Source organism: Sorex fumeus, unplaced genomic scaffold (genome assembly GCF_029834395.1).
Source record: "Sorex fumeus unplaced genomic scaffold, SorFum_2.1 ptg000033l, whole genome shotgun sequence".
NCBI lineage: Eukaryota > Metazoa > Chordata > Mammalia > Eulipotyphla > Soricidae > Sorex > Sorex fumeus.
The window spans coordinates 10380084-10394889 of NW_026606090.1; the positions used below are offsets into that span (position 1 = coordinate 10380084).

At 55.7% G+C, this 14806-nt stretch overlaps 1 protein-coding gene across 1 annotated transcript in view; it reads right to left on the bottom strand.

Moving 5' to 3' along the window:
• The window catches only part of EGF (epidermal growth factor), a 46920-nt gene that overhangs the window by 4167 nt on the left and 27947 nt on the right, over positions 1-14806 (bottom strand). Inside the window, exons 14-20 of the mRNA XM_056116643.1 lie at positions 14123-14290; positions 13450-13557; positions 11100-11222; positions 7614-7730; positions 4905-5012; positions 3174-3318; positions 1081-1242 (exon numbers count right to left, since the gene is read on the bottom strand). Coding sequence (XP_055972618.1) covers positions 1081-1242; positions 3174-3318; positions 4905-5012; positions 7614-7730; positions 11100-11222; positions 13450-13557; positions 14123-14290 — 931 coding nt within the window. The remainder of the gene's footprint in view (positions 1-1080; positions 1243-3173; positions 3319-4904; positions 5013-7613; positions 7731-11099; positions 11223-13449; positions 13558-14122; positions 14291-14806) is intronic.

Genomic DNA, 14806 nt, shown 5'->3' on the forward strand with positions numbered 1-14806 from the left:
ATGGGCCTGGAGCTGGCCATGGGGGCAGGGCCCAGTGCCCACAGCAGGGACTGCGGGGAGGGGACGTGGAGGTGGCCAGGGGAAGGTACGGGCAGAGGCCCCCTGAGCGGGCAGTGGGAAGCGGGGCAGGGGGACGTGGCTCCACGTCAGAGGCCTTGTGCTTGACCCTTTTGCAGCCACAGCAGGTGGCCAGGAAATGCTGCAAAGGGCCCTGGAGGGCAGAACCGACCCCCGTGGGCTACTGGTCAGGCGGCCCCGGAAACCAAGAGCTGAAGTGAGGCTGCTCCAGGCGGTGGCCAGGACAGGCCCCAGACATGCCAGAAAGGCCAGTGGGCAAAGGAGGGTGTAGGCTGTGTGTGTGTCTGTGTGTGTCTGTGTGTGTCTGTGTGTGTATCTGTGTCTCCGTGTGTGTCTGTGTGTCTGTCTGTGTGTGTTTGTGTGTGTCTATGTCTCTGTGTATGTCTGTGTGTCTGTGTGTATCTGTGTGTATCAGTGTATGTGTATATCTGTGTGTGCATGTGTGTGTATGAGTGTATGTGTGTCTGTGTGTATATGAGTGTATGTGTCTATGCGTATGTCTGTGTGTGTCTGTGTGTCTGCGTGTGCATGTGTAAATTTATATGAATGTATGTGTGAATCTGTTTGTGTTTTTGTGTGTATGTGTGTGTTTGTGTATGTGTGAGTGTGTGTGTCCTTGTATGTGTGTCCATGTGTGCATGTGAGTATGTATGTCCATGTGTGTGTTTGTGTGCACACAAGTATGTGTGTGTGTGAGTGCATGTGTGCGTGTATCCATGTATGTGTGTCTGAGTGTGCACGTGTGTGTCTGTGCGCACGAGTGTGTGTCTGTGTGCATGTGTGTGTATGAGTGCATGTGTGTGTCTGTGAGTGTATGTGTTTATCCATGTGTGTCCACATATGTGGGTGAGTGTGTTTCTTCGTGTGTGTGTCCACATATGTGTGTGTGAGTGTGTGTCCATATATGTGTGTGAGTGCGCATGGGAGAAGAGAGCAGAGCCCAGCCCCGGTCCAGCCCCGAGGAGTGGCGTGGGGTAGGGCTGGGCTGGTGTCCAGGGTCACCTGTGGCAGTGCAGCAGCCCCAGCAGTGCCAGCAGCAGCAGGACCAGCGCCCCCAGGCAGGCGGCGGCCACTGTGCCGCTCCCCGGCTGCCAAGGCCGGACGCTGCGCAGGTCCACCAGGTTCAGGAACTCGCACCTTGGCCCGGTGTAGCCCACGAGGCACCTGCGGGGAGACACGGGTCAGGGCCGGGCCGAGCTGGTCTGTCCCCAGGCCTGTGGCCCAGCGCTGTGGACTGTTTGGGGCGGGCGGCCCAGTTGATGTCAGTTAAAGATCCAGTTCCCTGAGGACCTGCCCGGGAGTCCAAGGAAAGGGGACTTGGGCCAGACAGCCCAGAGCTGCAGGGAGGGTCTGCCGGGGTGTGGGCCCTGGGAGGTGTCCGCTGGCCGCCAGGCCCCAGAGGGCGGACATGTGGCTGAGAAAGTGTCGGGAGCTGGAATGAATAAAACAATAACAAGCAAATAAATGTTGGGACTTGGGACAGGGGCAGCTGGGCAGGAGTCGGGAGAAGGGGGCATGTATGGATGTCTAGGACACGGCCGACGCCCAGGCCTGAGGATGCAGCCTCCGGGGTGAAGATGCAGAGGGAATCATTTCTAAAGTCTAAACTAGGATGGAAACCGTGACCCCTTGGATGGGAGCAAAGCCGAGCCTCAGAGAGGGGCCACTTTCTTGTTTCTTTTTTGAAAAATCACCCAAAAGAAGGTGCCCACGCTGAGGGGCTGGGAGGGAGGGTAGGAGGGGGAGGCATCCCCCAGCAGCCATGGCTGGGGGGGGGGGGGTGTCCCATAGCCGGGACCAGAGGGTCTCGCCTGAAGGCATGAGCCAAGGCTGCCACCTAGTGGCCTGTGGCCCCTTCCTGGCTGGCCTCCACCCAGGATAGGATTGAAAAGGAAAAACAGAAACCGTCAGCCTCACGGATGAGGGCCTTTGCTTTCACAGCCTCAACATTGGGGCGCCCAGACAGGAGAAGCGAGGAGGAAGAGGAGGAGGAGGAGGAGGAGGAAGAAGAGGAGGAGGAGGAGGAGGAGGAGGAGGAGGAGGAGGAAGAGGAGGAGCTGATTCTGTCTGAGCTGCACTTGGCAGTGGTGCCAGGGATTGAACCCCAGCATCCTGCATTGCACCCCACCCTCTGACCTAGCTCCCCCACAACTCTTCAGAATCGAGGAAAACGATTGCAAGGGAGCACATCTGTGTTAGCTTAGAACATGCCAGCCTTCTGTTCCCACTGACTCGCTCTTCCTAAGATTCCAGAGTTCTGGGGTCGGGCTAACATGGCTTCTTCTGCAAGCGCCAGCAGAACAGAATCATCCTCTGGGATGACCCAATAGAAGCGCACACTTCCTCCTTTGGGGGGAGGGTCTGATATTTCAGACTCTTTTCTAGAGCATCCAGGAAACTGTCAGTGGTGCAGCGACTGGCCATGAGGGACCGATTGAGTTTTCAGGCTCAGCTGCTCCCCTCGATTGTCTTTGAAAGGAGAGCTTGTGTGGGAGATGCTCAGTGGGCCCAAGCACCGGCTTTGTGTGCAGGAGGCCCGGGTTCAATGCCCAGTTCTACACAGTTTCCCCAGCACCAAGTCGGGAGTGACCCCTGAACCCACTAGGTGTGGCCCCAAAGCAAACAAACAAAAAGAGCGTGGGGCTGCGAGGGCCGGGTGCAGGCCTGGGCTGAGGGGGCTCTGGGTTGGATCCCCAACTCCTCATGGCCCCCCAAGGACAGCCCAAGCAGCTTTGGGCTAAGTACCACCAGCAGTGGACCTTGGGTCCCCCAAAGACCTCTTGGAGATCTCCCTCCCCCGGAATAAAGAAGAGTGAGGCTGGAGAGATAGAACGGCCAGTAAGGTGTTTGCTCTGCACATGACCCACCAGATTGCTGTGTGAGCACAGAGCCAGGAGTAGCCCCCAAGCAAGGAGCCCGGGAGAGAACCCAGGTCACCACAGGCAATGCGACCGACCACCTCACTGCCTGTAGGATCTCTAGCTTCGGACACATGGAATTTAGACGTGGTTCCTTTCAGAGAATTAGATTCATGGAGGCACCTGCAGACGGGACGGTTCTCGGGCAGCAAGACGCCAGGCAGGGCCGAGGCCTACCTGCACGCGACGCTCTCAAGTATCTTGAAGTACATGCACTGGCCCCCATGCAGGCAGTAGCCGTCGTACAGGGGCGGGCAGTCCTCATGAAATGTCCGCACCGCAAGCTGGCCTTCCTTCCCGGCATGGGATGGTGGGGTCACGCCTAGAGGAAGCAGAAACATTGTCATCACCTCCATGACGCTGAGAGCTTCCCGCCCACCTGTCCCTTCTGAGTCGGCCACACCAGGCATGCTCGGGAATCTCGGGAATCAGCTTAGGGCTCAGCCTGGGCAAGGCGTTCCCGGCGTCTCTGCACCCCTCCACTGCTGCCCTGCCCCCCACCATCACACTGGCCGGCCCAGCCACAGGAATGAATCTCTGCCAGGGCCCAAAGTGCAGCGCAGGTGACTGGAGAACAAACAGTCCATTTCTGGCCACCAGGGGGAATCTTCAGGAGCGGTTCCACCATCGTCCCCAATGCCGTTTATGACGCTGAGGCACAACTTCACGCCACGTGGCTTCACGCCGCGTGGCTCCTTGTGGTTTTCATTTTTATAGGGTTTGTGTCAGGCCACAGCCCGCAGTACTGGGGGTCTCTCCTGACTGTGCTCAGGGGACACTGAGGGGTGGAACCCGGGTCTCCATCCCACAGAGCCTGTACCCAGTCTGCCGAGCTATCCCAGGGCCCTTCTCAGGTCTCAGAGACTCCAGAATACCCCAAGCACCCCCAACACTCCCCCCGCCCTCCGCAGCCTCAGAAACCCCCGAACACACAGTTCATCATGCCCAGGGTCCTTGAGTCTCCAAGAATCGTTCCCACACAATGCTTTCTTGGAAAAATGATTTTTAATATCGGGTGTTTGGGGGGCGTCCTCTAAGACTAAAACTACTTGGACAGGAAGGAACTGTCTCTGTGACCCCCAGAGTGGGGCTGTCCCTTTAACCAAAGGACTCATGCTGCCTAAGAGAGATCAGCGTGTTTGCTTTAAATGACAGCCACAGCAAGACCGGGCTCTTTAGAAGAGCTGATCATTAGACAGAATAATAAGTCTTTTTGGAAAAAAAAAATGGGAGAGCCGAGCAAGGGCCAAACTTTCCTGAGGATGTTTCTGCGTACCAGGTTGAGACGGGGTAGGGTGGGGGTGGGGGGCGGCTGGAACCCTTTGTTCCCAGGCGGGTACAGCCAGCTGCCCTCTGGACACTGAGTCTCAGAAGCTCCCGCCAGGGCGGCTGACAAAACAGCTGCTGACGCTATTCTGATGACTATTAACATTTAAGGAAAACCCGAGTTGCATTGCAATGCTTCTCCAGGTAAGGGAATTATGACTTCTGGGGCTGTGAGGGCAGGGCACAGAGGCACCCCAGGCAGGGCTCAGGAACCATACAGGGTGCGGGGAAGGGTCGCTTCTGGCCAGCCAGACACCTGCTGTACTATCCAGCCCAGGAACAGTGATTCTGGGAGGTCACTCTCTCTCAGAAACCCTTGGAAGAGGTGGGACAGAGGGGCCCTATAAGGCCCGGGACCCTCCTCCTCCCGGGGTTGCCCAGCAGCCAAGAATGCAGCCTTCCCCGCAGCTCCAGAGAACCCGCGTCCCCACCTCTCTCTGGGGGAGTCGTAGAAAAGGGGCCATTACCAGTTGCCATGAAACGGAGGAAACCTGGGCTGTGTGTGACTCTGAAGCCCGGCATTGGGGAAGCCGGGGGGGGGGGGGTCGAAGGGGGGCCGTGAAGGCAGCGCCTGGGACTTACCGGGACAGCTCTGGCCGGGTGCGTGCAGGCAGCGGTAGCTCCCTTCCGTGTTGGCGCAGGTGGCGTTCTCCCCACAGGTGTGTGTGCCCCGCTGGCACTCGTCAAGATCTGCCGGCCAAGCAAAGCGGGGAGGGGAGGGGAGGGGAGGAGAGAGGCTCAGAGGGGCGGAACCCCGGGACAGCCGGCCAGGAGCGCTCTCAGGCCTGTCCCCCACGTGGACCTGGGCCAGGCGGAGCTTTCAGAACAGAAAGCCACAGCGTGCCTGGCTCCAGGCAAACCTACATGTCCTCTTTAACCTCTTTAAAAGAAGGATCTTTATGGACGGAGGGACTGTGATTTACAAGACTTGGAGGGGGGGTGTTGTTTATTTGTTTGTTTGTTTGGGGACCACATCCAGCGGTGCTTGGGGCTGACTCCTGGCTCTGTGCTCAGGGACCCCTCTGGGTTGGGGCTCTGGGGGCTGTATGGGTGCTCGGGTTGCACCAGAATGAACTGCACACAGGAAAGTGCCCCCGCACTGTACTCCCACTGTATTGACTCTCAGGCCCGCAAAGCTGTGAATGGTGTGAGTGAGGATCTTCCTTGTGCAAACCTCCAACCCCGCCCCCTCCCCAGGGCCTTTGGGCCCTCCCTTTGTGCCTCCACAGGTCAGCTGTGTGGGTCAGCTCTCCCCCTGTGCTGCCTCGGGCCCCCTGTTGCTCCCTTGTGGTGTATCTCAAAGTCCCACGGGGGCGGGGGGAGACCACCCTGTGTCTGTCCCTCCAACTGGCTGCCCTCAGCACGGTGTCCCCTAGTCCCTACACAATGTCCTTATGTCATTTATTGGAGCTGCAGCATAAGCAGACCTTCGTGTCCCGACCCTCCGCCCGGGGCTCCTGCCTGCACAGACCCCACTACATCACCGAGCATTCTCGAGCCTGGCTCAGTGCCCCGGCTGCCGGCTCGGCTCTTCAGTTCCCAACTCACCCCCTTCCCTCTCCCCTGAGTTCCCCCTCTAACACCAAGGTCCCTGCCTCTCCTTGGTGTCAGAGGAAGATGGCGGGTAATGGAAGAGAGGGAGTTCCCCTCTCCAGCCCTCTGCGGCTAAGGCATTTACCCTGCACGCAACTGATGCCTGACAAAGCCAGGAGGGAGGGAGTCCTGGGCACGGTCTGGAGTAGTCCCCAATGCCCCCCCCCCCCCCCACACACACACATACACATCAACAAATACAGGGACCAGGAAGATGGTGCACGGGTTAGGGTCTTGCATGCGACCAACCAGGTTCCAGCCCTAACAGCACAGAGCACACAGAGTCCCCTGAGTCCCACCAAGAGTGACCCTGAGCACAGCTTGGTATGGCCCAACACCTCCCACCCCCAAATATATATGTATATACAGCACATGGAAATGAAAGCTCGGACTCCTATGTGGCCAGCGGCTCATGCCCGGGGTGTGTTCACAGAGAGAAGCCCCTGATCAGCTCAGACCAGTACGGGTGAGCAGGGACAGCATCCCCGGGCAGTGAGCAGGGGCAAACGCCATGGGGTAGAGACCTGGGACCTGCCCTATGCCTGGTTTTGGCACCAGCTACACCACCTAGTGGAGCTGAACTGGCCGGTGGGAGACTGGGAGGGGTCCCGGGCAGTGCTGAGGGCCAGGGGCAGCACCGGCACCAGCTTGGTGGCTGGTTCTTCACGGGGAGCCGGAGCCGCCCACAGTGGCCAGCAGCTCCTCCAGGGCCTGGCCTCATTCTCAAAACCAGGCCCCAGGAGTTTCCTGCGTGTGCGTCTGTGTGTGTGTGTGTGTCTGTGTGCATGCATGCATATCTCTGTGTATGTGTGTGTGCGCATGTGTCTGTGTGCACACACACGTCTGTGTGTTTGTGTGTGTGCATGCACACATCTGTGTATGTGTGTGTGCACATGTGTCTGTGTGCACACACATGTTTGTGTGTTTGTGAGTGTGCACACACACATCTGTGTATGTGTCTGTGCGTCCATGTATGCACACGTCTGTGTCTGTGTGTGCGTGTGCACACATATGTGTATGTGTGTGTGTCTGTGTGCATGCACATGTCTATGTATGTGTGTGTCTGTGTGCATGCACATGTCTGTGTATGTGTGTTTGTAAATGTGTCTGTGTGTGTGCATATGTCTCTGTGTTTGTGTGTGCCTGTATGTGTGTGCATGGGGTGCCGGGGATTCAGCTGGTGTTGACTGTGTGCAAGGCCAGTGCCAGACCCACGCTCTACCTCCCTGCCCAGGATTAGGGTCCCCCAGAGAAGAGGGGGAGGCCCTGCCTTCCCAGGCACCCACACCCCGCACCTGCGCACCCTCTCTCACCCTGGCAGTCCTACCTGTCTCCCCCGCAGCCCCCACTGCACTGCCCACCTGACACCCACCAATATCTGCCAGCAGAGGTGGGTCTGAGCCTCTGGGCAGGTGTGCCCAGACTGTGGGCAAGGCTGCTGGCACAGGAGCATGAGTGCCCCGTCTTGGTGCTCGGGACCGAACCTGGACCCTCTGCATGCAAAGCTTGGGTCCTGCCCACTGAGCCATCTTTCTGGCCCCTGCCATCTTCTGTTGTTTTAGCCGATGCCCTCCACCTTATTCAGTTCTTCCAACCTCACTGTCTTGCTTCAGGAGACCTGGAGTCAGGGCGATCCAAAGAATGTTGCTGGGCCTCTGTTTTCCCAACCCTGCGAGGCGGAGTGGCTGTTGCTCTTACCCACGCAGAGTTTGCCATCCTCAGTAAATCCCTCCAGACACCGGCATGTGGCATTCTCTCCCAGGAACTTGCACTGCGCGTTGGGCCCGCATCCCTGGGGGCCGCAGTCCCCCTGCCCTGCAAGCAACATAGTGCGGGAAATCACTGTCCATCCTCAGAGGAGAAGACACACGCGAAGGTCCTGGGTTCGAGGGAATGCCCAGCGCTACCCTTCCCAGCTCTGGGCAGTGTCTGGCGAGAAGCACTCTGCTGACCTCCAGGGAAGGTCCCTCGGCACAGGCTCCCAGCTACACACGCTCGGGGGCTCTCTAGTCCTTGAGCGCTCTGTGGGAGCTGATGGCTTTTAAAAGCATTTGCTGATGTGAACTACAGAATTACTAGGGGTAAACGGAGTCCAATTTCAAACGATTGATGGCCTCTTGGGATGAATAGTTGGAGAATTCCCAGCCATTTTGACTTGGGGGGGTCCATATATTTTTACCCCCCAAAGACACATTTTACCAGGTTCACAAAGGTCAGAGGGAACCAGTCATAAAAACAACAATTTATTGTCGATCTGCTAGTTCTGTTTCAGACATAATAGCATCTGTCATGGCCGGGGTTTATGCCGGGGCTCGCAAAGCCTTGCGGTGCTTTTACCAAGTCACAAAGCATGCAACTCGGTGCAGAAAAGGGTCACTGCATTTCAGACTTCACTAAACTCGCACCCAGGGGCCCGGGCAGGCTGAGAACCTGCACAAACACCTCTGCCCCTTTAATGATTTATGTGCAAACTCCCCCTCCAATGCCTCAAGAGGTCCGAGGACTCTCACCTACCAAAACTGCATCAGAACTGTCAGCTATCACCGCCTGGCACCCCTCCCCCATAAGCTTGCTGTCTGCATGAAGGGGCCAGAAAAGCCCCTGAGCCCGGCCTTAATACCCAGGCAGTTGGGGGACGCAAGCAATACAGAGTCAGGGAGCAGACGTGGGAAGCAGATGCCGGCTTGGCGTGGCTCTGCTCTCCAATGGGGGGGTGGGATTACTCTGGAGGGGCCCCGGAGTGAGCCTGGCCATCTCCTGTCACTCAGCTCTCTGCAGCTGGATGCTTGGATACTTGGATGTTTCTGGAAGCCTGGAAGGCTGGATGGAAGCCTCACATCACTAGACTGCTGCGTCTGCATGGCTGATGGCCTCCAATGACCCGAGACCTCTTAAATCACTCACAGGATTAGCGTGAATTAGAAGCTGACTGGGCATTTATCTGGTAACATGCAGCCCTCGAGGCAGCTACACCTAATGGAAAGGCAAGGCGTGTGTGTGTGTGTGTGTGTGTGTCTGTGTGTGTGAGTGTGAGTGTGTGCGTGTGTGTATGTGAGTGTGTGTATGTCTATGTGAGTCTATGTGAGTATGCGAGTATGTGTATGTGAGTGAATGTGTGCACGTGTGTGTGTGAGTGAGTGTGTGTATGTGTATGTGAGTGTGTGTGCACACATGTGTGTGCGTGTGTGTATGTGTATGTGTGTGCCTGTGTGTATGTGAGTATGTGTATGTGAATGTGTGAGTGTGTGTATGTGTATGTGAATTGTGTGCACGCATATGTGTGTGTGCATGTGTGTATGTGTATGTGAATGTGTGTTCACACATATGTGTGTGCATGTATGCATGTGTGTATGTGAGTGTGTGTATGCATGTGTGTGCATGTATGCATGTGAGTGTAAGTGAGTGTGTATGCACACATGTGTATGTGCGTGTATGCATGTGTGTATGTGAGTGTGTGTATGTGTGTGTGCCTGTCTGTATGTGTGTGTATGTGAGTGTGTGTGTGTGAGTGTATGTGTGAGTGTGTGTGTGTGTGTGTGTTTGTGGCGGTCTCCCATGACTGGCTCTGGAATATAGGCCTGCATGTCACTCATCTTCATCCCTGAAACAGGTGGAAGCTTTTGTCCGGTCCGCTTTACAGGACTGTTGAAGGAGTTGGTGGAGTACAGGGCAGGGGGTAGGGGAGAAACACGTGATTCTTGTGTGTGTGGTGCCAGGGATCAAACCCAGAACCTTACACATGTGAAGATGTGCTTATCAATGACTCACATCCTTGGCTTGAGAAAGGGCTTTTTTTCTTTTTTAAGTAAGAATTACAAGGGCAAGAGTGATCCTCCAGAGAAGGCACTTGCCTTGCACGTGGCTGCCCCAGCTCTGAGCACTGCTCGGTGTGACCCAAGAAACAAAGTGAAAAGAAGAAAGATAAAATAGTCATCTACATCCACGAAGGGTCAGCAGAGTCGGGGAGTAGCAGAGTTCAGAACCTGCTTCAGAATTCACTAGCACCAGTGGTGCGGTCCTTTCGGGTGCACGCGAAATGCTCCCTGGGGGCCCAGCCTGGCCCTGCCCAGGACCCCTGGGAAGCACGGGCTGGAAGAGCACCATGTTCCCTGCCCAGGACAGCTGAGGCTCGGCATGGGGCAAGCACAGCTGGGCTGAGAAGAGCCCGAGGGGGACAGAAGCGGGAGGGTACAAAGCATGGGCGGCCAGGGCAGCCGGGACCCGGGTAGCTGCCTCGCGCTGTGTCTACCGCTTTGGAAGGACTGCCCGCCAGGCTTCTTATGAGCAGATTGTGCTGCTGAGTTAACCCAGAACTGAAATAAGTTAAGCCTGTGGGAACTTAAATCCCATTGACCCAAGAGCTGGTGGACTTTTTACACTGTGTTGCAGCATGGACATTTGGTGGAAGTCCAGCCTTACTTTTTGGAGGCGTGGACATGCCTGGCAGTGATCATGGCTTCCTCCTGGCTCAGGGGTCACTCCCAGTGGGGCTCAGTGGACCAATGCATGTGGTGCTGGGGATCGAACCCAAGGTGACCAGGTGCAAGGCAAGTGCCTTACCCACTGCACTATCTTTCCGGCCCCCTAAATATTTAAAATTCTACACTTAGGAGGCCAGTTCAATCCCCAGCCCCCCTGAGCCCTGCCAGAAGTGATCCCTGAGCATGGAACCTGGAATCAGCCCTGAGTGGGGCCCCCAAACAAAAAAAAACAAAGCAACAGTCAGGAGATTTGGGTATCTTGCACTTATCACCAGTGCATTATTTAGCCCTTTGTGATGAACGCACAACTTAGCAGAAAAGGGCCAGAGCATTTGCAGGGGGAGGACCTCCTGTGGCAGATGACACTACCAATCTACATTTGCACCCCAATTTCTAACCTCTGGTCCCCAGAATGGAAGAAAAGTCAGGAGGAGCAAAGATCAGAATCCTAGGCCGAGGGGGCGGGGGTGGGGATTCTCGAATGTGCTCCTTTCTCGCTCCTTGCTTGCATGTTAGATGTCCCCAAAGAAGGTGACAGAGAGAGAGATCGAAGGGGTGGAGGTCTCCCCGGAGCTCTGAAGACCCCTATGAGGGCCAGCCTGGCTCCCATGCCCAGCTGTGGCTGTGAGAGAAGGTGCAGAATTCCCTGCGCAGAACGGAGCATGCCGGAAGCCAAGCCCCCGGGAAAGCTCTTTGCTCATACCTGACAGGGTGATTTCCACCACGGGCAAAGGCTGAGACCCCGTCACCGTCACGTCAGCTTCAAGGCTTCCGCTGGGTGGGGCATCTGAGGGCATCACTGAGGGACCTAAATTTGTGTCATTACCTAGCAGAGGAGACAAAGAAACGATTCTCAGGCCTTGAAAACAGTTTGATCGGGTTTATAGAGAGGCTGCTCGAGGCCCGTGAGTCCAGACTCGGCGTTATCTGGAAGGGGGTGGAAAGGATGTAGACCCCTCACCCCCACCCCATACCCTCCCGGCCACACTTAGTGCACTAGATGGTGGAGGTGGGGAGCCAGCTGGGGGCACCCTGGAGTCTTCTGGGTACCAGCAGAAAAACAAGAGCAATGAGCATACAAGTGCAGATGTTATCTCTGCCATGTATTTTTGCCCCCCCCCCCCAGGTATAATCCCAGAAATGGTATTGTTGGGTCATGTGGAAGCTCAATTTCTAGTTTTCAGGGAATGTCCATATTGTTTTTCAAAAGGGCCGGGCCAGTCGGCTTTCCCACCAACAATGAGGGAGAGTCCCTTTCTCCTCACATCTGCGCCAGCACTGGTCCTTCTCGTTCTTTTGGATGTGAGCCAGCCTCTGTGGTGTAAGATAATAGCTCATTGTTGTTTGTATTTGCATCTCCCTGATTAGTGATTAGAGCATTTTTTTCTCTTGTGTCTTTTAATCATCTGAATTTCTTCATTGAGGAAATTTCTGTTTATTTCTTCTCCCCATTTTTTGATGGGTTGAATGATTTTTCTTGTAAAATTCCACCAGTGCCTTGTGTATCTTTGATAGTAACCCCTTATTGGATGGGTATTGGGTGAATAATTTTTCCCATTCCGTGGGCTGTCTTTTCATCGTGGTCACTCTTTCTTTTGAGGTGCAGAAGTGTCTTAGTTTAATGTAGTCCCATTTGTTTATGTTTGTTTCCACTGGCTTGGTCAGTGGTGTTTCATTGTTGAAGATGCCTTTAGCTTCAATGTCATGAAGGGTTTTGCCTATATTTCCTACCATGTGGCACTATTCACAATAGCCAGAATCTGGAAACAACCCGCGTGCCTCAGAACAGACGACTGGGTAAAGAAACTATGGTGCATCTACACAATGGAATACTGTGCAGCCATTAGGAAAAATGTAGTCATGAAACTTGCCTATAAAAGAATGGACCTGGAGAGTATCATAGTAAGTGAAATGAGTCAGAAGGAGAGGGACAGATATAGAATGACTGCATCCATTTGTGAGATTAAAAAAAATTTCAGAAAACCTTTAATGATTTGATAACATTCATAAACACTATGTCACTAGTGGGCTGGAAGGATAGCACAGTGGTAGGGCATTTGCCTTGCACGTAGCCAACATGGTCAACCTGAGTTCGATTCCTCCACCCCCTCGGAGAGCCTGGTAAGCTACCAAGAGTATCTCGCCCACACGGAAGGGCCTGGCAAGCTACCCATGACGTATGCGATATGCCAAACACACTAACACTTGTCACAATGGAGACGTTACTGGGCCCGCTCGAGCAAATCGATGAACAACGGGAGGACCGTGATTTCACCGTGATAAGACTATTATTCAAGGCCAGGGGAAAACAGGGGCCAGGAGGACTGGTCAATGGTTGGAAGCTACCACAAGTGTGTCAGGGGCTGAGGGCAGTTAGGATAGAGAAGAGGCCAGTATAACAATGATAGTTAGAAATGATCACACTGAATGGGAGCCGAGTGTTGAAAGCAAGTAAAGGGATATACATGATAACCTGTCAGTATCTGTACTGCAAACCACAAGAGTGTGGACACGGGGGGGGGGGAGGGAAACTGGGGACACTGGTGGTGGGAAATGTATACTGGTGGAGGGACGGGTGTGTGCAAGTGTGTATATATGTGTGTATACAGGGAGAGATCTACTTAAAATTATTTTTAAAGGTGTTATTGGCAGGATACTGAGAGTATAACCAGCACACAGTGGCAGACAGTGGTCCCTAAAGACACGCCAGTGAAACTCCCCACCTGCCTTCAGAGACACTCCTTAGGCTTTTTTACATTAATTTAAGCTTGATTGGTTTTGTTTTGGGTCACACCCAGCGATGCTCAGGGGTTGCTCCTGGCTCTGCACTCAGGAATTACTCCTGGCAGTGCTCAGGGGACCCTAGGGGATGCCAGGGATCAAACCCAGGGTAGGCAGTGTGCCGGGCCTGTGCCTTCTCTGCTATGGCCCCTAGCCTTATTGTTATGTTGTTGTTGTTGTTGTTGTTTAGGAATTGGCGAGACTGTACCTGGCTGAGGCACCCGAGCTCCTCTTACCTGCCGGGTGCCCCTTCGGAGGCTGACATTTCTTACCATCTGGGGTTCTCTCCAAACCTTCGGGGCACAAGTACTGGGCAGCTCCAAACCCCTCTCTGCAAAGCTGCTCACAGTGGCTCTTGGACTGGACACAGGGGTTGGCTCCTGTGGGGAACGTTCATGGCTGGGTGCGAGGGCAGAGGTCACCCCCGCATCCAGCCAACACGGATGACACTTCTGTGGTGATGCCAGGGACTAACTCGGTCGCTCTGAGTTGCAGCCCACCGGCCTCCGTGAATCCTGGCTGTCTGGAGGAGAAGGTGATTTGACTCCAGCAGAGACAACCACCACCACAGGTCTTCAGACGGCGCCCGCCCTGCTCAGCGCACACCAGGACGCGGCCCTGTGCACACCTTGCCCCTGCGAGGCTCTGGGTGCATCTCCTTGCCCACTCTCCCCAGCACCAACTCTGCCCCATCCCAGCAGCAGCAAAATGAAGTCGAAATAAGCTGCCAGCACCCCTTGACGCCGCCTCTCATCCGAGCAAGGGTCTAGGGACAAAGCAGCGAGTCACTGTGGACCCCAAATCTCAGGAAACCCTAACACCTCCCACCCAGAGACAGGAGATGGGCTGAGTGCCACCCTCCATGAGAGCCCGTCGCCCCCCTCCCGCCCCAACATTGAGTGCCTGGAACAGCTGCCCGTGCTAGCCGCTGTCGTGCCCGGGTACCTGGCTTTGCCAGTGGGTGCACCACGGCCAGGGCCGAGGGTTTCTGCATGCCGGCCCGCAGCCACACCCGCTGGCCTCCCGTCCTCTTGTCCATCCTGCTGAGTGAGGGTCGCGCCCAGTCTGACACCCACAGAACGTCCTCGAACACGGCCATGGCAAACGGGCGTCCTGTGGGTGGTTCAGAGCCATGAGCCGCGCCTCGGCCCGGGAGTGAAGGGTCCCCAAGGTGGGCGCGGGGGGGGGGGCCCTGCACGAGCGCCCATTCTCACAGGGAAGTTGTTCCTGAAGGGCACCCACAAGCCCAGCAGCACCCCGTCCCCCGCCCCACCCAGCCCCAAATGCGGTGGCTCATCTTGCACTGGAAGCCTGAGAGAGGGCTCGAGCTTCCAGCACTGACACCTGGAATTTGGAGCCCCGGGGCAAAGCGGGCTGAGGAGATGACACTGCACCAGGCGGGGGAGCCAGGTGAGTTTTGTTTATTCACTGGCTCAGGGCTCAGGAACATGCACTTAGACGTTGAACCCAGGTTAGCTGTATGCACTCTGCAGCCCAAGGGGATGTTTGTCAAGCTCCCTTTCTATCCCTTGATGCCTTGTCTGTATGCCCCATGGATCATGACCCTTCGGAGCCCCATGGACGCGTCTTCCCCCTTCACCCATGGCCCCTCTGCTTGCCCTGCACCAT